The following is a 22841-nucleotide window of genomic DNA, read 5'->3' as shown; positions in this document are numbered from 1 at the left end:
ACATCTCACAGACGTACCTGTGCTATCTGGGTAAAACCCAGTCAATGTTGCTGTTAGTTAGTTGTTAACTAACCACATAGTGTATTATCTTATAGCTGTATAATATTCCCATATGCACATTACTTTGAAACCCTGACTGATAAACTTGCTGATTATAACATGAAACATGTATTTGCTGATAAGTTGTTTTGATTTAAAATGTGTTGTGAGAAGCACTAAAAAATTTACCTGATCTAAATAAATGTAATGAATCAAATTAAATTACATATAAATACATACTGTTAATACACAGGGGTTAAATTGGGATTTGTTATGTGGGGGGGGGGGCTCTGTGGGGAGGGGTACTTCGAGGGGTAACATGTTTAATACTGATGACAGCAAAGCCACTGGTGTGTTTCAATGACATTCTGGACCTCTGATAGGATTTGATAAGTTTCAGCTTTAAAAGAGCATTTCACCCGTAGAAACATTAATCTTTATTGAAAGTGTTATATTTGTAGTCGAAATGTAACATAGATTTAGAATTTGGTGCCTATTTTACAGAGAAAAGGGGTGTTTGTAGTCTCATTCCCTCAACAAAGACATTGCACTTCCTTCTTTCAATGATGCAAAATGATGATTTTTACGTCATTGAAAGAAGGAAGTGCAACACTGAAGTCTGTATTTCTCCTGTCTCAGCGGCAACTGAGGAAATGATGCACGACCATTTAAAAACATGACTGGAGTTCTAACTATACAAAGCTTAATGCAAATGGGTGAAGTGTCCCTTTAAAGCTGTCACAGAGGTTGACACCAAATATTTTAAAAATAGTGTCTGATTTTAAATATTGCAAATCTATGAGTTTGACACCCTATATCCATTTGTTGCACATGTCATTATGCACAACTGATCAAACTTTAAAAGGAAGTTAAAAGAATCAATCTCCTTGAATAATTCTAGGCATAAGATGCCCAAAAAGACTCAATTAACAAGATAAGGTAAAGGTACAACACACAGTACTGTATCAGCAACATGTCTTATAAATTAGCCATAGAGATTCTCTATGCTGGTCAGCAGCTACAATCATATAGTTAGGTTTGATTTGTGTAATCAAAATACATTATTTTATTATCTATACAATGAGTTATATCCAGTGTTATCCAGTTAACATACTGTAATTAAACGAGTGACATATACTTTAATCCTTTACAAATTTCAAGTCTTCTATTAAGTTTTCTCGACGTGGGCACCATTCTTACCTCTCTCTCTCTCTCTCTCTCGCTCTCTCTCTCTCTCTCTCTCGTCAAATTATCCTGCACGAGAGCGTGTTCTTGAAGTTCAAAGGAAAAAGCGCGTGTTTTCGCGGCAATTTCGTCACCCAATTCGCGTCATTTGAATCGCCCCATGCTAGGACGCGTTTCTTTACATTGACTTAATCTGCTCGCGCAAATCCTTTATCTTGTTCCCTTGCTTCATGTTTTTCCCCTTTATTCTGCTCCAGACGGATAGCTTTGTCTTTGTTTTAAATCAATGGTGGGCATATAATATGCGCATCGTTACCAAATCACTCTTCTGCGTCATGCACGCGGCCGTTTCTAAATTTGAAGGCTGCAACCTCCGGATCATGTCGCATATGCGCGCTGCATACGTCATCAAGCCTGATTTATTTAAGTTAAATAAGCATTTCATTTGCAAGTCATAAGCATAATATAACAATTAACCATTAACTAAGAATAATAGTCAACATTATAATTGTTAATATTCTATACGTTTTTATGACGCATATGCAGCCTACAAATGTGACCTCTGAAGGCTGCAGCCTTCGGATTGAGAAACTGCCTGCATGTTGTCCGAGTACATATCAGTGATTTAAGAAATCATTAAGTATTTTTAAAAACCCGCACAAATTCGGAAGTTTGCAAATTATTTAAATTATAGCGTCTTGTTTTCATTAAACATAATAATAATTTTTCTTTGATATAATGGTTTTAAATAATTCTGAGATCAAGGGGGCCCTCTAGTGGCGCGGGGCCCTATGCAAATTGCGTACTTTGCGTATAGGAAAGACAGGCACTGGTTGTATATATATAATGTGTGTGTGTATATTAATCTTAGCTGCTGTACTCTGCTACTTATGTTGTCCACCGATTGTTTTGCATTTTCTCCTGCTTTTATTAATGTAAAGCTGCTTAGAAAAAATTAAACAACTGTCAAAGGCGTTATTTAAATAAAATTGAATTGAAAAGATGCACTTTGAGCAACTAAAGGAGAGTTTACTCGCATGTGACTTGAATTAACAAAGTCTGGTCAGTTTGGAAATATTGCCTTGTGAATGCGAACTGAACCAACATGAAATTCCACATTGTAGCCATTTAATCCCTCGTTTCGGAACAAAGCAATTGATCTACAGGTCTGAAAACACCCTGGGGCCCTATTTTATGTTTTACGATTAGAATAAAGTAAAACACTACAATCATTCAGAAATAAAAACATAAGTGAAAATGTTGTTATGTCTAATGAGAGGAATCTGACTTCATTACTGTATAAAAAATAAATCACACAGTTAATATAAACATAAATTGATGAAGTTCATTTCCATGTAAATCTCACTGATGTGTTTCAGTAAAACACACATACACATAAATGAAACTAAAATCAAAATGTTCATAAACACTAAATGATGAAAGGAAGAGAAACAAATTCAACTTACTACATTTGATCTGTGTGTGAACAAACTGTGTGTCTTTATTCTCTACAGGTTGTGTAGTTGTGATATCACAGATGAAGGTTGTGTTGCTCTGACTTCAGCTCTGAGATCAAACCCATCACACCTGAGAGATCTGGATCTGACTGAGAATAATCTAAGAGATTCAGGAGTGAAGCTGATCTCTGATGTAATGAAGAATCCTGACTGTAAACTGAAGATACTAAAGTAAACTCTCTTACTTTAACAAATGGTTGCTTAAAGATGTTTTACATTTGATTGAAAATAGTCAGTGTAAGATTAAAATAAATATTTAACATAAAATAAAAATTTATCAAAAATAGATTGTTTGTTTGTTTGTTTGTTTGTTATTTTATATTATTTTGGATTTTAATGTGATTCCTGTCACATACTGACGTTTGTGTCTCTGTTTTCTACAGGTTGTGGTGTTTTAATATCGCAGCTGAAGGTGATGCTGCTCTGATTTCAAACTACTTACATGTGACAAAACTGAATTATATTAATGTAGGAGATACAGAAGTGAAGCTGATCTCTGATGTACTGAAGAATCCTGACTGCAAACTACAGATACTGGAGTAAGATGATCTCTTATAATGACTTAAATAATTATTTAACACAATTATGATAGTATAATAGTATAATAAACCCCATCGATGGTACAGTAACACAATTTCAGCTTAAACTATTGGTTTTAGGATCTTTGTACAACACTCATAAGATTGAATATCATTATAGTTGTGTGATAAACAACCTGAAGATTCAACAAAAATACATACATTCAAGAAGTCTATTAAAATGTAAATGTCAATAGATTTTTGTCATAGTTGTCATCATCATGGATTAGTTTTTATTTAGTTATCGTATTGTCTCATTTTCGTCAGTGAAAAACTATGACAAAAATTATTTGTCAACAAAATTAACACTGGTGCCAACTTTTGTACATGGGTGTACATATTTGCACAATCTCTGCACCAATATTTTTTTTTTGCATTACAGGGGGCACTACTATTCTAAGAAAAACAATAGGACTTTGCATCTTTCGGTGCAGGTCATTCTGGCCTGCTCCACTGTGCTCTGGCCCTAATAAATTCTAAGGAAAATTCTAAGGGTGCTTGGGCCCTAATATTATTAAACGGAGCAAAAATAATAAGGCTCAGGCCCTAATAAACTAACAAAAGAAAATCAGTGTTGATCTGATGTGTGTGTTGTGATCTGAGAAGGTGACATATGTATCTCTGTTCCCTACAGTTTGGAGCAGTGTAATATCACAAATAAAGGTTGTGTTGCTCTGACTTCAGCTCTGAGATCAAACCCATCACACCTGACACATCTGAATCTGTCTGTGAATAAACTAAGAGATTCGGGAGTGAATCTGATCTCTGATGTACTGAAGAATCCTGACTGTAAATTGAAGATACTGAAGTAAGATTGTGATCTGATGTTCAGACAGAAATCACATATAGATTATAGTGAGACTATATAGAGATCATACATCTGTAAATGGATTTATAGTATTTTAATTTAATCTTTGTAATGTATCTGATAACATTGGATTTTAGTTCCACCCAGCGCTAAATGTTACAGAAAACATAAAAATTAAAATTGAATTATGATGAGAAAAAAGTAAAAAAAAAAAAATCATTTAGAAATTAGAACATAAGTAAAAATGTTATGATGTCTGATGAGAAGAATCGATTTCAAGATTTCATTACTGTATAAAAAAAAATCACACATTTAATATGAACATAAATTGATTAAGTTAATTTACTTGAAAATCTTATTGATTTGTTTACGTAAAACACAAACACAGATAAATGAAACTAAACTGAAAATGTACATAAACACTACATGATGACAGGAAGAGAAACAAATTCAACTCACTGTAGATTTGATCTGTGTGTGAACAAACTGTGTGTCTCTGTTCTCTACAGGTTGAGGAGTTGTGATATCACAGATGAAGGTTGTGTTGCTCTGACTTCAGCTCTGAGATCAAACCCATCACACCTGACACATCTGAATCTGTGTAATAATAAACTAAGAGGTTCAGGAGTGAAGCTTATCTCTGATGTACTGAAGAATCCTGACTGTAAACTAGAGATACTGGAGTAAGATTGTGATCTTATGATCAGACAGAAATCACATATAGATTATAGTCATAGAGACTATATAGAGATCATAACATTTGTAATGGTATTATAGGTTTTTAATCAAAGTAATGGATTTGATAACTGAAGTCATTCAACATTCATTTGGGGCTGTGACGATTGTCATAACCACCACACAACCGGGTGGTAAAGTGGGACCCACGGTGGTGTCCATGTCACAAAAAAATTAAAATATGAATTACAGTCTCACACAGCAAAATGTCTTCAAGTTCACGGGAGCACAAATAGCCAGCAGACTCCAAGTTAGTGGGCTATTTGCAAGAGGAGGCAACTGATATTAGTAATGAGGCAACAATGAGGCAAAATATTTTCTCTTGGTCACTCAAGGTTGAGAAAAAGTATCAATCTGCACTACTAGTACACGCGCTATCAAAACGTGTTTTCCGCATGGCTGCAAACATTATAACCACAAAAGATTTCTCAGTTGAACCAAGTGTTGTTTTACAGATGGAAGTGCAACAGCATAGTCGCCGATCCCGTGGGTGCTCCAAGGCTAGACTTGAGGACCCACCAAAATGGCCAAGCACATATGCTCAGTTGCTTCACATTTCCCATTTAAAATCACACGGAAAACGTGACTGCGCCGTTTTCCTCCTGTTTAAAGCGCGTAGGCGCTCCAGAGTCTCTGTCGTTGCTCGGTAACCTAAGCATTATTTGACGTTGTGACGTACACCCACCGGTGGCAAAAATACAGTGCTTAAGAACACGCACGTTTTTTTTTAAGAAATGTATATCTGATCCTTGTTTACATTTTTATATTTTAAAATATATGTTTGTATTATATATAAGCTTATAAGCATCAGTGCGCGCATACACATACCCTCCCACACACATTCTATAACCACCGCACCACTGTGGTGAATTGGTGCATTGCCACCGTCACAGCTTTAAATTCATCACAACATTTGAACTCTTACTGAATGTCACATCTTTTGATAAATAAAACAGTAAAATTTAATTATGTTTGGGAATAAAAGCAAAAATCATTTAGATAGAGGAACATAAGAGAAAATGTTATAAAGTGTGATTAGAAGAATCAACAGTTTATTTCTGTGTAAATCTCACTGATGTGTTTCAGTAAAACACAAACACACATAAATGAAACTAAAATGAAAATGTCCATAAACACTTAATGATGACAGGAAGAGAAACAAATTTAACTCACTGTAGATTTTATCTGTGTGTGTGAACAAACTGCTTGTGTCTCTGTTCTCTACAGCTTGTATGGTTGTGATATCACAGATGAAGGTTGTGTTGCTCTGACTTCAGCTCTGAGATCAAACCCATCATACCTGATAGATCTGGATCTGTGTCTGAATAAACTAAGAGATTCAGGAGTGAAGCTGATCTCTGATCTACTGAAGAATCCTGACTGTAAACTAGAGTTACTGAAGTAAGATCATCTCTCTGATAGTCACACATGTACTGAGGATTAGTTAAACATATACATTTCTTATATTTTCTTTTAAATAAGAAACACACACTTAAATGTAAAGGATATATAAAGTCAATAAGAGATCTGATCAGTCTCATGAATTATAATGAGACATTGATACACAGGGCTCATACAATTTACCAAAAGTTTGGAGTGAGAATATCTGTTAGGGGAGGGGGTATTTGCAGCAGCGTCCCCCTCTGCCCCACCCAATTCTCAAGTTTTTGCTAACTGTTAAATTGGACCAATTGTTCTGTAAACAAACTGTTAATGATCATAATATTTGTAATGGTAATATAGGTTTTTAATCTAAGTAATGGATTTGATAACTGAAGTGATTTAACATTCATCTGGGGGTGTGACAGTTGTCATAACCACCACACAACCGGGTGGTAAAGTGGGACCCACGGTGGTGTCCTTCTTACAAAAAAATTACAAATATGAATTACCGTCTCACACAGCAAGATGTCTTTAAGTTCACGTGAACACAAACAGCCAGCAGACTCCAAGTTAGTGGGCTATTTGCAAGAGGAGGCAACTGATATCAGTGATGAGGCAACAATGAGGCAAGATATGGTTGAGAAAAAGTATCAATCTGCACTACTAGTACACAAGCTATCAAAACGTGTTTTCAGCGTGGCTGCAAACATTATAACCACAAAAAAATTCTCAGTTGAACCAAGTGTTGTTTTACGGATGGAAGTGCAACAGCATAGTGGCTGATCCCGTGGGTGCTTCGGGGCTAGGCTTGAGGACCCACCAAAATGGCCAAGCACATATGCTCAGTTGCTTCACATTTCCCATTTAAAATCACACGGAAAACGTGACTGCACCTGTTGTTGCTCGGTAACCTAATCATTATTTGACGTTGTGACGAACACCCACCGGTGGAAAAAATACAGTGCTTATGAACAGGCACGTTTTTTAAGAAACATATATCTGATCCTTGTTTACATATTTATATTTTAAAATATATGTATGCATTATATATAAGCTTATAAGCATCAGTGCGTGCATATACATACCCTCCCACACACATTCTATAACCACCGCACCACTGTGGTGAATTGGTGCATTGCCACCTCCACAGCCCTAAATTCATCACAACATTTTAACTCTTACTGAAGTCACATCTTTTTAAAACATTAAAATTGAATTATGTTTGGGAATAAAAGCAAAAATCATTTAGATAGAGAAACATAAGAGAAAATGTTATAATGTGTGAATAGAGGAATCAACAGTTAATTTCCGTGTAAATCTCACTGATGTGTTTCAGTAAAATACAAACACACATAAATGAAACTAAAATGAAAATGTCCATAAACACTAAATGATGACAGAAAGAGTAACAAATTCAACTCACTGTAGATTTGATCTGTGTGTGAACAAACTGTGTGTCTCTGTTCTCTACAGGTTGGAGCAGTGTAATATCACAGATAAAGGTTGTGTTGCTCTGTGTTCAGCTCTGAGATCAAACCCATCACACCTGACACATCTGGATCTGTCTAAAAATAATCTAAGAGATTCAGGAGTGAAGCTGATCTCTGATGTACTGAAGAATCCTGACTGTAAACTGGAGATACTAAAGTAAGATCATCTCTCTGATAGTCACATGTACTGAGGATTAGTTGAACATAATAAATTTCTTATATTTTCTTTTAAATAAGAAACACACACTAAAATGTAAAGGATATATAAAGTCAATGAGAGATCTGACCAGTCTCATGGGTTCAAATTTACTACAAGTTGTAGGCCTACCTAAAAAAATTAAAAAATATATATTTGAGCATATTTTAATTAAAATTAATGTACTTAAAAACAAACAAAAACAAAAGTAGACTAGATTAAGTACAAAATTAGTACATAAAATAGAGCACTTTAAGTAGATTATGGAATTGTACTTTTTTTACTTGAGCTTACTGTAAACATACAGTAATGCAGAACATTTGGTGAAAGGGCAAAAATAATGAAATGCATCTCTGTTACATTGATTTCAGGAAGCTTCTTGTACTTTTCTTAGTTTTTAGGTAACTAAAGCTTCTGGTTGCAAAGCTGTTGGAGTTTTTGACTGAATCAATAATAATTTAGCACAAATTTGGCTTTATTCCCCAACATTAGCTCTCATTGTCTTTGATCAAAAGCAATGATTTTGTCCAGGAATCGTAAAATCGAAATGCTTAAAAATGGGTTATATCTACCGCATTCATCGGATCTTGCTCTACCAACTTCCACTCCATTAAATCTATGTTAGTAACGAACGTGCTTGCAGTGGAATAATATCATTTAACCAGAAACAACTTCTAATTTCTTTCTGATTGCCTGGTAGGATGCATTTATAGGTGTGTACGACTTCATGCGGCGCCACAAGAGCCGAAGAGCAGATGACATCAGAGTAACACGAGCGATTTGAAATTAGCCTCTTTCACAAGATTTCTCGTGGTACTCTGATGTCAAATGCTTGTCGGCTCTTGCGGCGCTGTGTAGGGGTGTCGGACTGGTGGTTAAATCAGTACTGATTACCAGGGCCCCAAGGAGAGAAAGGGCCCTTGAAAGTCTGGAATATATTTTATTTTACCTGGATATTTTCATTATAATGTCAAATGAAATGTAAAGTTAGTGTATTTGCTAAATAACTGTTTGACTATATTTTGTATAAGTAAAAACTATCTGAAGTTTCACTGTCCCACCCCTTGCTAATGCGCCAAATGGTTTAGTCTATCTGTACACGCATTTTGTTAGTTGAGCGACTGGTAGAGCGCAAACTTCTGCGATGTGGTTGAAATGTATTTGTCAAAGAAAGATAAATTGGGCCACCAAAACATAAAGAAAAGACAGTAGAAGGAAAAAACATAACTAAAACACGAAATCTATAGTGCTAAACTGTTTGAATATCCCCGCGATTGTTAGTGCTAAAATTAACTGAGACAACCCATCGAAAAAGCAGAATATACACTTTTAGATGGTAATTTGATTATAAGCTACATGCAGTTTGAGGTGAAAGGCTAAATAAATAAACTGTATACTAACCACTGTTTGCATACAAAACAATAGCCTAATTTGAAACATGTTTAATTTTAAATGAATAGGCTATAGTATGTAAGCAATAGCATTTGTTTTGTTTTGCCTTTTTTTCCAGATAAATTGACTAGCGACACAAGTTTTGTTTGTCTTTTATGAATGGAGCTTTTTGTTAATGTACAAAACTAAAATGGCATATTTAAGATTTAATTTATGCCTTAAAGTAATAAAGCATAATAAAAATAAATGTTCTAAGTAATGTAAAAATGTAATGTCTTGTTCATTTAGCTAAATAAAATATGACTGAATCAAGTCTTGTTTGGTTATCATATAGTTTTCTAATCACTACATGAACAAACTGTATGGAAAAATGGGGGGGCCCATCAGGACTGCCTATGCATAGGGCCCGGGACCTTGTGCTATGCCCCTGGCGCTGTGTAAAGTTGAGCGCGCTTAAACTCCGAGCAGCTGAACTTGACAAATGATTGCGGCTCGTCCATTAATTGTTTATAGCAGGGCAATTTATCTTTTACTTTTCAGTGTGAGAAATACAAGGCGTTGCGTGTGAGCGTGTGAACCGATTGAAATGCGTGAGACTTAAGAGCCCTGTCGATACATCATCAATGTATTGCAGTATTTCACCACATCACAACCTGTGGAGATGAAAATTACAGTGGCCGACAGGGCTCACTGCACTGCAACAAGGGAAAACACATGCAAATAGAAAAAACACCAGCAAATCAAGAACTCATCCGTTTGAAAAAACATGCGTTGCAAATTATATATAAAGTAATAATAAAGTTAAATAAATTAATGAGACAAAAACGCCAGGGAATATTTTATGTTTGACCTTTAGACCAGTGCTTCCCAATCCTGGTTCTTGAGGACCCCCTCCCAGAAAGTTTTAGACATCTCCTTATTTAAAAAACCTGATTCAACTAATCAGCCTTCTTCCAAAATGGTAAACACGCCTTCCTAACAGGCTGATTAATTAAATCAGGTGTGTTAAATAAGGAGGCATTTAAAACTTTCTGGGAAGGGGTCCTCAAGGACCAGGATTGGGAAACACTGCTTTAGACAATGGAGGGCAGAGCAGCTGCACAAAGATCGCGGCAAATTTTAGGACTTGCCGAGATTAGGCTTCCCTCATCAGTGTATATGCACCTGACCACCCGCTGATTCACCGGAACTTGTATATCCAAAAGGAAATTTGTCCATTGACGCGAAATGCATTCTGGGAAACTTGGCTATCAGAAGTCCGCACAAGTCACCTCCTGATGCATCCTCGATTAAATGGGCAGATCAAGAACACATCCGGGGATGTTATGTGAACTTGGCTTAATGCGAACTTGGATTTGGGACAGTACTTGGGCCGCAATTGATGACGTTTTACAAGTCCACAAGAACACAAGTACAGACAAGAACGCATATTGAGAAACGGCCAAAGATGGTCTCAGAATATTCAGAATATTAACAGTAATAAAGTTGACTATTGTTTTTAGTCAATCATAAATGTTTGTAATATGTTTATGACTTGCGAATTTAATGCTCATTTAACTTAAATAAAATCATCTTGATGATGTATGCAGCTTTCGGATCAAGAAATGGCCCGAAACATTTCCCAGACTGGTGCATCACTTTTTGCAATCCCCCAAAAAGTGCTTATGATTGCGGACGTAATACTCAGGTTTTTTATTGAAACATTTGATAGTAATATTAATAATACAGCAGTTTACAAACAGCTTTTTAGAATCGAGGGGCGAGCTGTTGGATGTGGAATTAGCCAATACAGTTCAGATTGATACGGTTTTAGGCTCTGCGCAACCATGACTACTAATGTTTAGTAGTCAGTGTAAATCAGGGGTGGGCAACTCCTGGTCCTGAGGGCCACAGCCCTGCAGAGTTTAGCTCCAACCCTAATCAAACACAGCTGAACAATCTAATTGAAGTCTTCAGGACTGTTTGGAAATGACATTCAGGTGTGTTCGATTAAGGTTGAAGCTAAACTCAGCAGGACTGTGGCCCTCGATGCCCACCCCTGGTGTAAATGAATAGTCAGCATGTCAGCATGTGCATGTAAGTGATACAAGTGTAATCAGTTTAAATCAACAAAACCAACAGAAGATCCAGAAATCCATTCTTGGGACGGCAGATCATAATAAGAACTCCTTCGTTGAGTGGCTCTGGTCTCCCGCAACCTCCATACCCCTCGAGACACCGGTAGCCACACAACGGGCGAACAAACACCAACAAGCACAAAGTCTCGTCTCTCTCTTCCACTCATCAGTTCAAACAAGTCCCTTTTAAAAGAGTGCTGATTTGGTGCCGGTGAATCCAGATGAAGGCTACAAAACTAGCACCTGATCACCTGGTGTAAAAACACGAGATTCTACATGTTAATCATAGTACTTTTTCATCATACTCTGCGCTCTGACAAGATTTTCTTACGTCTACGAATAAATGTCTACGAAAACCATTCACATATTCCAACAAATTTTGTGGAGGATCATCTTCACACAGTCCTTTCCGCAAAACAATGAGAGGACCTTGTACACTGTGACCAAAAACCAGATCATTTGGACTAAAACCTAAGCTCTCTTGTTGTACTTCTCTAGCTGCAAGTAATAACCAGGGTATACTTTCCTCCCAGTCACGGTTCAACTCCACACAGTAAGCACGTAACAATCATTTTAATGTTTGGTGAAACTGTTCAAGCGCACCTTAACTTTTAGAGTGATATACACTTGATTGATTATGTCTCACCTTAAGTGTAGTAGTGTAGCATAAGTTTTATTTATTCCTAAATGACCTGCTACTTCACCATGAGCAACCTTCATTACCATTTCACAGAACTGTTTTGGTAGCACTAATACCAACTTGAATTACAGCCTCTCCAATCAAACCTTTTTAACAAGGATCATATTTCCTCAAAAGTAGCTCATCTTGGACAAAATATCCACTGACAGCACTTCTCACCTCTTGTGAAGAAATAATTCAATTCAATTCAATTCAATTTTATTTATATAGCGCTTTTCACAATACTCAATTGTTTCAAAGCAGCTTTACATTAATAGAAGCAGTAAAAGCACAGAAAAACGACAGATAGCATAACATAATACACAATAGCATAAGCAGTCAAATTTGCTGCGGCTCTGACGCGACATTATGTGCGAGCTTATTTCTAATGTAACGTCTAGAAGAAGAAGCTAAGTTAAGCCAAAGCAGGCTACCTCCCCGGGGTAAAAAACCCCCTAGGAGAAAAAAAACAAAAACCCCGGGTTGTTTAGCCGAGGAAATAAAAATAAAAGTCCTAGGAGGGAAAAACCCTTGAGAGATATACATGTATATACACACATATAAACGGATAAGGAGCTTAAGCGGAGATTAAGCGGAGATTAAGCAGAGATTAAGCGGATATTAAGCGGGTCCTGCCGGTGGTCGTTGGTCAGGCATCAGCTGAAATAACATCCTCAAACAATGTCTGCAACCCAGAATCATTTTGTTGGGCCATTACCAACTCTCTATTTGAAGGGGCTTTGACTTTTAAGTAACATTTTTATTCTTTTTATAAAAAATTCTGGATATCGGATAACGCCATTCCTAAAAAAAATACTGGGATACAAATTTTTGTTCATATCGCACTAAATGCAGGGTCCATAATCTCTGAACGCCAATGTTGACATTTGAGATCACCTAAACAAACGCGCCCCTACCCCAATAGAATCTGGACCTTCTTTTGATAGACCTGCCCCACACATACGCAACCCAGGCAATGATGTCATAGTAGACACGCACCTAACTGCTGATTGACTACAAGTGTGCTTTGGTAGTCAGCCCGACTCCCTTTTCCAAAACGTTGCAGCCTCTGGAACCTCCTGCATACATCATCAAGATTGTCCTATTTCAGAAAAATTGCAATTATAAAGTTGACTATTATTTTTAGTTAATCGTAAATTGTTGTAATATGCTTATGACTTGTGAATGTAATGCTCAGTTTACTGTAATAAAACTGTCTTGATGACGTATGCAATCCCTCAGAAACACTTCCATTTCTGTATTTGTTTGTGTTGCGAGCATCTGCAGTCCATTTGTTGTCAAACTGATGAAGATGTTTTTTTGATTTGCTGGGGGGTTTCTATTTGTATGAATCAGAATCAGTTTATTTCGCCAAGTATACTTACATACAAGGAATTTGTTTCCGGTAGATGTTAAATACTACTTCCTGTCGGCCACCTTAGAAAATAGTGCTAAAATTAAAACTACATTAAAATTCATTATCCTACAATTAAAACAACATTTAGCCATTTAAAGGCGGAGTCCACGATGTTTGAAAGCCAATGTTGATATTTGAAATCACCCAAACAAACACGCCCCTATCCCAATAGAATCTGGACCTTCTGTTGATAGACCCGCCCCACACATACACAACCCGGCATTTGATTAGATTTGATTGGCTATAAGTGTGTTTTGGTAGTCGGCCCATCTCCTTTTCCAACGCGTTTTTCAAACATCGTGGACTCCGCCTTTAACAGATGCTTTTAACAAACCGTCCAAAGAAATTATATTGTGGTGGTAGATTTGCCATGAACACCCGACTGACTTAAGATGTCTTAAAGGGCCACTAACCTAGGTTTTTTTGGTTTTTTGGTTCTCGTCTGTGTATGCTGTGTGTTGCCATCCTAGTCCTGTTAATAAAGATTCCTGTGTATTTTGTATCCAGTTTTCCTTCGTCTCCTTGTGTATACAGATACGTGACAATATATGTGTCTACAAACGTTGTAGTTTTGTATAATTCATTAAAGTCTCTGTTCTCTACAGGTTGGAGCGGTGTAATATCACAGATAAAAGTTGTGTCGCTCTGAATTCAGCTCTGACATCAAACCCATCATCACACCTAAGAGATCTGTATCTGTTTGAGAATAAACTTACAGATTCAGGAGTGAAGCTGATCTCTGATCTAAAAGATGATCCACATTATAAACTACAGATAGTACGGTGAGCAGAGCTCATTTAAATAAATGTTTAAAGTAAACTCGTACAGTGTAATTTAAATCCTAGAATATAAATATTAGAAATAAATGTAAATTTATGGGGTCAGATTTGTTTCGTATTTCTGAATAAATATACTATGATCCACAAATAAATATAGAGAGTTTCATAAATATTTTTTAAATCCACAAATGCACAATAAGCGAACCATAAATATATGTTAGACATTTCATAAAAAGGAAGGAAATTCACAAATAAATAAAATGGGATTTGCAAATGAATTTTTTTTATAAATATATATTTTTATTTTATTTATATGTGAATGGCTTCTTGCGCATTTGTGGATCGCTTTCTGTGCATTTGTGAATCGCTGCACACATTTGTGGATCGCTTTCTGTGCATTTGTGAACTGCTGCACTCATTTGTGGATTGCGTTCTGTGCATTTGTGGATTTGAAACATTTCTAACGTCAAGACGTGCACAAGAATCCACAAATAGGTGGACTCCGCCCACCGTCTACTCCAGCCAATCAGACAACAAGCACACTGTGCTGACCAATCGTGGCACGATCTCCCTTCAACCAATCACAGAGTCTTTTCTAGAAACATTGTGCAAAAGACCCAGACGGAGGAGGACTTTTATTATGACAGCGAGTATCGCTCACTCAAAGCAATGGCGGAAGAGCGCTAGTTTTGTACAAGTGTCTCGCTGTGTGAGGCATGAATCGTGTTGTTGTGGAGACAATAGCACCAGATTGTTACGCGGTGTGTTCATGTGCGTCATTAGAGTGAGTACAGTTAGATTTGCATGTTTTTTTTTTTGTTAAAATTTTCGTTATTAATAGCGCTAACATGTTATTAGCTAAACTGTGAATCTACTACGCTGTAACGCTATATAAATCACTTTCTTTTGCTGTTCATCAATGTGTTTATCCTGTAATAATGTCAGTTATATTACATACGTTGTGTAAACACTGCTAATGGTGTAAAATTTGTCATTTGAGACACGTCTGTTTATGTTATTTTGATGATGTATGAGGGGAGAAGCTGTAGCTAATTTGTCAATGTTATGTATGTTTATTAGCATTAGTGTTACTTTGGGAATCCTGTTGTTATCTGTTGCAGGGAAACCACATCTCCACCTGCCTATGATCTGGCTAAGCTCTCAAATATAGCCAGGCACTCATGCATCTCCATTCACATGCCATGCAACCAAGCTCATAAATACAGCTCTGGTCTATCTCTCTTAAAGGAGCATACCCTCATCCTGTGCAGAGCTTCATTAAAGGACTGTTACCAATATTCACCATTACCTTTATCAACGACTGCTCTAGGGCTGCAACAACGAATCGATTAAATCGATAAAAATCGATTAGTAAAAGAGTTGGCAACGAATTTCATTATCGATTCGTCGTGTCGCGTGACGCAGAAACGTTTAATTTAAAAAAGAAAAAAAGAAACACTTTAGTTAAGCGCGGAGCGGAGTGAACACACTCATGCTGCGTCCCAAACAGCCTATTTCTATACTATATAGTAGGCAAAGAGTACGAGAAGTAGTGCTTTTTGCCTACTATATAGTATGGAAGTATGCGGTTTGGGACGCAGCGTCGGTCTCTCCCGCGCACTGTTGCTTGCAGAGTTCGGCGGCTCATAGACAGCACGGAGAAAAGACAGAGCGGCGGAGAAAAGATAAAAAAAACCCAGCAAAGGTAGAGGAAAACCACATGTCAGTAGCCGTTTCTCAATGTCAAGGAAGGATCCTCGGAAGCTAGAATTTCGAGGATGCTACGTCATCGACGTCCGTCGAAGGACTGTTCCAATGTCGAGGATCCTCGAAATTTCAGCCAAGGACTGAGTCCTTCGTTCGAGAAATATCCCATATACAGGAAAGGATGCAAATTTGTATCCTTCGCGCTCTTCACGCGCTGAAATCACCCACAATCCTATGCGCGCAGCACCGAAAGCACACCTTTCAATCACGCAATGACGTAATGACGTGCACTTGTTAGCCTGTTCCATTTAACGTGTTCTCCGAATGCTTAAAAGGAGCCTCGCCTCGCCTCTGAAGGAAGTGACTTGTAAGGGCTAGTCCTGCCAAGGAAGTATCCTTGACATTGAGAAACGGCTAGAGTTTTACTCATCCCAAACGTAAGCGCGTCACCTGGAAGTTAGCCGGCAAACAAAACAAACAAAGACGAAACGCTTATGCTTTATGGAGCAACGACAGCGGGTAAACAACGTTTCTAGAACGAATAAAAAACTCCAATGACAAACTCCACTGATATTAAACAATGAAATAAAACTTTGAGAGAGAGTTGTATGAACGCTTTTCCCCGTCATGGACCTGTACGTAATATCATCGCGCCATCACTCTCCTGCTGCTCTTTCCTGCGCGCTCCAGCTCATGCCGAGCAAGGAGACGCATGTTCCCAGCCCAACATACAGTACAACATATACAGTAAGTGCCGTCTTTTGTTGCATAAACATCGTCTTCCATTTTTAAGGCGAAGTAATGAATGGTGTATTTGCATTTTGCGCGGGAGTAGAAGAAGCATTTTCCGTTTTCACAAGACACATGTATGTGGCCAAATGTAAATGGAACAGTTTTAACAAATGAGATAGCTATCTGATCAGAGAAAACACATAACGTCAAATATAAAAGATAGAAAGCTGTCACTGGGGCAGTACCCTTTATAAAAGGTCTTAATATGTACCATTTAGGTACAAATATGTATCTTTGAACTGCCAATATGTACTTTTGAAGTACTAATATTAGGTATGTTGCTAAAATTTTCAAAATGGTTAAATGCTAAAACGAGTTGTTCAGATAGAAAGAGCTTGAAAAAAGCTTTTAAATGAGACCAAGATCATGTATATGGGTTAAAGAATAACAAAATACTGGCCATTTGAAACTCGAAAATCATCACTTAATTTGGTCCCATGTTTTCCATTAAAATTCAAGAAAATGTGTGACCGAATCATGAAAATTATGAAGTTTTTAGCTATAACTTTTACAATTTTAAAGATATTGACCTGAATCTTTCAGGATAAGCTGTTTGCCATATCCTCTACATATTCTACTTCTGAAAAGTCAGATATATAAAAAAACAAACCACTAATTACACCAAATAACACTCTTTATTCAGTCTATATATACAGACATCTACTACATGGCTAACTATACGGCTGCGTCCCATTCTTTACCATTCAAGCAGATTTTGGTAGAGGTAAAACCACATGTGGTAGTCGTTCAAATTTATTAAAATTTCGTTCACTTGTAGTTTAGCAATTAAACTAAATGTCTTTACAATTTCAAGAATGTCTTTACTCAACTTCAGTAAAAACAGCGATGATTTTACAAACAACAGACTTTGGCGAGCTCGCACGGCCAGTAGTGAAACATAAAAGGTGGTGACTGAAAACGAGAAGGTACCTATGCTTCTTCCGGTGATGTTAAGAATTAAAACTCAGAAATTTCACCATCAACAAACCAACAGAAGCATTATTTTCCACAACACCGCGCGCCGCCTGAGGAAATCTTGAGTTTCGTTGAGCGGAACCAAAAAGTCAGCCGCGACAGCGGAGTTAGCAACATACCTACTTATATGCACTTTTTGGGAACAAAGAAAGGTGTACCTTTTTAAAAGAGTACTGTCCAGTGACAACTTTTGTACCTTTATTTCTAAGAGTGTACTAGTAACTTATATATCTTTTTGATCCCATCAAGAGAGGCTTCTTGATGGGAAATGCATCATAAAAAAGTCTATATATTTGGCAGATGTAAAGCATACATGTGTATTTTTTTGTGTTAGTCCATTTTTATTTTATTTTATTATTATTGTAACAGCTCAGGTATGTTCAAGGAGCAACATGTTTGTGCAATTTCTAAAGATTTAAGTTCTGTTTTGAATAAGGGGTTGGAAATGAATGCTTTTCTTGTTTTTTTGTTTTTTTATCCGATTCATCGATTAATCGAAAAAATAATCGACAGATTAATCGATTATTAAAATAATCGTTAGTTGCAGCCCTAGACTGCTCTGCTGTCCAAGTTGTGCCTCTCATTCAGAGTTCTGTGCGGTGTGTGCTACCTCATAAATACTGAATGCTGGCTCTCTCCTATCTAATGTATGTTCTCTTGTGTGCCTAATAAACAGCTCAAGTTGGTTCAACGCTCTTTATTGTGTTCTGACAGACACCCTGGTACACTGCTATATTCATTCGTAACTAGCCCCCTACACTTCAGAGTAGTCTTTGCTACCATTATAGTTATGTAGTGACATTTGCTTACAGATAGTTTGTATCTAACGTGGTACATTTTCTTATGACATGACAAAACAAATGTGTTTTACCTCGTCTCCTACTACAGAACTGATCATTTAATTACACATTATGCATTATGGTATCTTTTAAATGAACAAGAAATTCCTGTGGTGTCTACATCTTAATGTCAAGAAGGTTTAATATGTCAAAGCTGTTAGATAGTCTTACAGTGTTGTTTTTATTTTCCCTTCATGCTCTGAACAAGCTTATGCTCTTACTGTCATTAACAGTAAAATTCATAGAAGTAAGCTGGATTTTTACACACAAGTATGCAATCAAACAACTGGTATGTTATTTGTTTTTTATTGTGTGTGTTTTTTAGGAGTGGGGGTGCATTCAGCTGATGTAGATGTTTGCCTAAAAGGGATATGACAGACGCTTCATATCATTTCATGTGATTTTTATATGTTTTACGACTTGCATCTTTACTTGACCAGGTGTTACAGATGATCAACAAAATGCCCTCTGGAAGGTCCTGAGCGGGGAATTCTCTGAAGTAAAGGATGAATTTGTGTTCATATTTCAAGTTCAAGAGGATATTGAATTTTTTTGTCATACTGTGTTAATGAACAAGGCCTGAAGGTCAATGCCATGTTTCTCAATCAGCAATTGCAGTAGACAGGAGTGAATGAATGAAATGTGTAATGAACTCATTTATTTATGAATCAATAATTTGAAGGAATAAATAAATAAGCTAATCCTTTGAGTAAGCTTAGATGCAGACATTTGTTAGAGTGCGCTGAAATAAGTAGTACAGATTTATATAGAACACAATATCTTATCTTAAGTAAATTAAATATTATATGTAAACAAACAAACACACACACACATCTGTAATTTCTAAATGGGGTGTAAATTTAATTTTAAATTAAGCCAAGCCAGATTTATTTATATAGTGTTTTTTTACAAAGTTGCATTGCTTCAAAACAGCTTTACAAGAAAGAAGAAAAACCAGGGAAATTACTAAATTAATAGTAAATATAATGGGTTATATAGTATTATTCCAAACTATAGATTATAATCTAATAAAACAGTATTTTGTTCTTCAACTATTGATAATTTAGTCAAATAATATAAATAATCAGGAACAGACCAAACTATACAAGCCTTTCCAATTTCCACCTCACATTAAAATGGAACCTTAAAAGGATTAAAATTACCTGAGAACAGGAGTTTGATATTACATAAGGGATTAGCAAAATTGAAACCAAGACGTCTTTAAGATTGTAGCCGGATTATTTCAAGAAAGGCTATATGCTATATTAACAGAATTTACAAAATGCTAAACTTAGTTACTGTCAGCCAGGAAACAAACCAACACGGCAACAGAAGGAATCAAAAAGCCACGTGTGGAGTAAACTACTGCTAAAAACCGGTTTTAATCAATTTAATTTGACAAATATTAACCTTGACATACCTTACCACAAAGTGTATTAAGAGAATCCCAAGTAAAGAATTATTGACAACTGTCAACAGTGCCCGAACCTCAAGCGGAAGGTTGCAGCCTCCGGAGGTCGCATATGCAGGCTGCATAAGTCATCACGTCTGGTTAATTTAAGTTAACTGAGCATTACATCCGCAAATCATAAGCATTTTACAACAATTAACGACTAACTGAGAATAATAGTCAACTTTATAATAGTTAATTTTCTAAAATAAGACAGTCTTGATGATGTATGCAGCCTACAAAAGATTGCCTGATGAAATTCAACTGTGTTCCCGACCTAACAGTAAAACAAAATGTGATTGGTTGGAGGGAAATCTTGCCACGATTGGTCAGCACAGTGTGCTTGTTGTCTGATTGGCTGGAGTAGACGGTGGGCGGAGTCCACCTATTTGTGGATTCTTGTGCACGTCTTGACGTTAGAAATGTTTCAAATCCACAAATGCACAGAACGCGATCCACAAATGAGTGCAGCAATTCACAAATGCACAGAAAGCGATCCACAAATGTGTGCAGCGATTCACAAATGCACAGAAAGCGATCCACAAATGCGCAGGAAGCCATTCACATATAAATAAAATAAAAATATATATTTATAAATATTTTTTCATTTGCAAATCCCATTTTATTTATTTGTGAATTTCCTTCCTTTTTATAAAATGTCTAACATATATTTATGGTTCGCTTATTGTGCATTTGTGGATTTAAAAAATATTTATGAAACTCTCTATATTTATTTGTGGATCATAGTATATTTATTCAGAAATACGAAACAAATCTGACCCCATATAAATTGATCTGCTGCTGTTATAGGCGGTGTATCCTTTAAACCCAACAAACAGAAAATATGAAGTGTACATGAACAACACTTGATGCTTTGTCAGATCAACACAATAACAATTCAATCCAATGTCTGAGTCTGTTTACTAACTGTGATGTTGAGTTTGTTCACTCCAGGATTTAATACTGTGATCTTACTCTTCTTACACATTATATATGATGTTTGTTAATGGGGTTTGTTTGATAGGCCGACACCTCTATAGTTATGCACACTTGACTAGATGTTCATCTTAAACTCTTTTTATAACAACTTGGTTTTTATTTCATGTTTTAAGCATTATTTATGAAATCATCAGAATACAGACAGAAATAACAACACAAACACAATATATACACAACAGATAAACACAAAGTACTGATGGTAAATGATACAGATGAAGATTAGAAAAAAGAAGAGAAAGTCAACTCTTAAAATCTGATGGACACTTCACACAACTCTCTGTCGAGCTTTGACATTGATGCTGTTTCTCTTTATTTACACGACTGTCAACCTCCAGGACTTTTAAAATAAAGCATCACCTTCATTTTCTTACTGTTTGTGTGTGAACTCATAAAACTGTCAGTGTGTCATTATATTATACTACATACATACATCAATACATTCATCTCTTACATTGACATCAAATATTCAGAGGAAATAGATGAAATGTGTTTTTGTATTGTTGTAGCTCATGTGTATGTGATAAACAGATTGTTGACATGTTTATTATGTTGAAGATTTCATTTCTATCACTGACTGACAGCACTAATAGTTTGTTTTTCTATCTCTTCATCTGACACTGATGATCATCTCATATCTGATTGTCTTTCTCTTTCATTTTCTTCAACTTACAGTTGGTGATAAAGATGTAAAGATGTCTGATCTTCAGTATGATCTGAAGGTGAATAAGAAGACACAATAGTGACATCACAGACACTTCCTCTTACCCGTATGAGTTGATTATTCAGTACTGGATTTGTATATGTATAAATGTATAAAGCCGTATGTATAAAGCCTCATAAGTGTTAAGACTAGGTCTCAGCTCCTAAATTATTTAAGAGAGCTGGAGAGGTTTCCTAACCTAGTTAAGAGTAATAAGAGGGCAGCAGAGAGGTGGAGATCATGCCCTTTACAACAAAGAATGTGTTGGAATTATCAAATTCAAATGTATTTCTTAGCACTTTTGACTAATTTGTTGTTGTATTGTTGCAAAACAAAACATTTACAGTAAATACATGTTAGTATATAGACAGTAGATAAACATTATTTATGACAGGTAAATAAAATACCATAAAATGTAAATAGAATTTACAATAAAAATGTGAAGTATCTACAAGATTGCAGTGGCACTATTAATATCACTTTACATGTAATGGAGTATACAACCCCTGACCCAAAACATAATGTTAGCAATGTTAGCAGTAAGCAAGCAAAAGGTGAAAGTGACAAAGATGGCAAAAATTACAATTGTGTTTAAGTGAAGAAATCCAACTTAACTTGATCATCTTGTTTAGGTTTGATCATCAAAGTATTATTGTTTTAACTAAGTGTTTGCAAACTTTAGTCTTTTCTTTATAAACAGCTTGTGAGTGAAATCAAAATGATGTGATACATCATCTTAATTTTTTAAATAGTATTACGTTTGTTTGTTTATTTCATTAACATGTTGAAACTTAAAGGACAAGTTCGGTATTTTACACTTAAAGCCCTGTTTTCAGATTGTTTATGATGAAATAGAACGGTTTTGACTGAAATTTCGACATATGCGGCTGCCCCGAGAATTTTTGGGTGTTTGTGTTTCAGCTCCTACCTTTACAATGAGTTTAATGGTGCACTGGAACAATCCTTCCTAAAATGCATTAAACTTTCGTTTACAAAGACGTGAAACTCACCGAGTGGTCAGGGGTGTTCACTGGTATGCTCACACAAAAATCGCTGCAAAATAC

The 22841-nt window shown here is 36.2% G+C and overlaps 1 protein-coding gene across 8 annotated transcripts in view; it reads left to right on the top strand.

Moving 5' to 3' along the window:
- Positions 1-22841, top strand: part of LOC141363260 (NACHT, LRR and PYD domains-containing protein 3-like) — a 50825-nt gene extending 27984 nt beyond the window's left edge. For 2 of the 8 annotated variants that reach the window (XM_073865873.1, XM_073865872.1), the window contains exons 7-14: positions 2739-2912; positions 3125-3280; positions 3954-4127; positions 4637-4810; positions 6090-6263; positions 7719-7892; positions 14142-14318; positions 21750-22841. In XM_073865873.1, coding sequence (XP_073721974.1) covers positions 2739-2912; positions 3125-3280; positions 3954-4127; positions 4637-4810; positions 6090-6263; positions 7719-7892; positions 14142-14318; positions 21750-21756 — 1210 coding nt within the window. In that variant the 3' untranslated portion in view covers positions 21757-22841. The remainder of the gene's footprint in view (positions 1-2738; positions 2913-3124; positions 3281-3953; positions 4128-4636; positions 4811-6089; positions 6264-7718; positions 7893-14141; positions 14319-21749) is intronic. The other 6 variants (XM_073865867.1, XM_073865866.1, XM_073865871.1 and 3 more) reach the window with 4 other exon arrangements.

The sequence above is a fragment of the Misgurnus anguillicaudatus genome, unplaced genomic scaffold, assembly GCF_027580225.2.
Source record: "Misgurnus anguillicaudatus unplaced genomic scaffold, ASM2758022v2 HiC_scaffold_33, whole genome shotgun sequence".
Taxonomy (NCBI): domain Eukaryota; kingdom Metazoa; phylum Chordata; class Actinopteri; order Cypriniformes; family Cobitidae; genus Misgurnus; species Misgurnus anguillicaudatus.
This window is presented reverse-complemented; position numbering and strand designations above follow the sequence as displayed.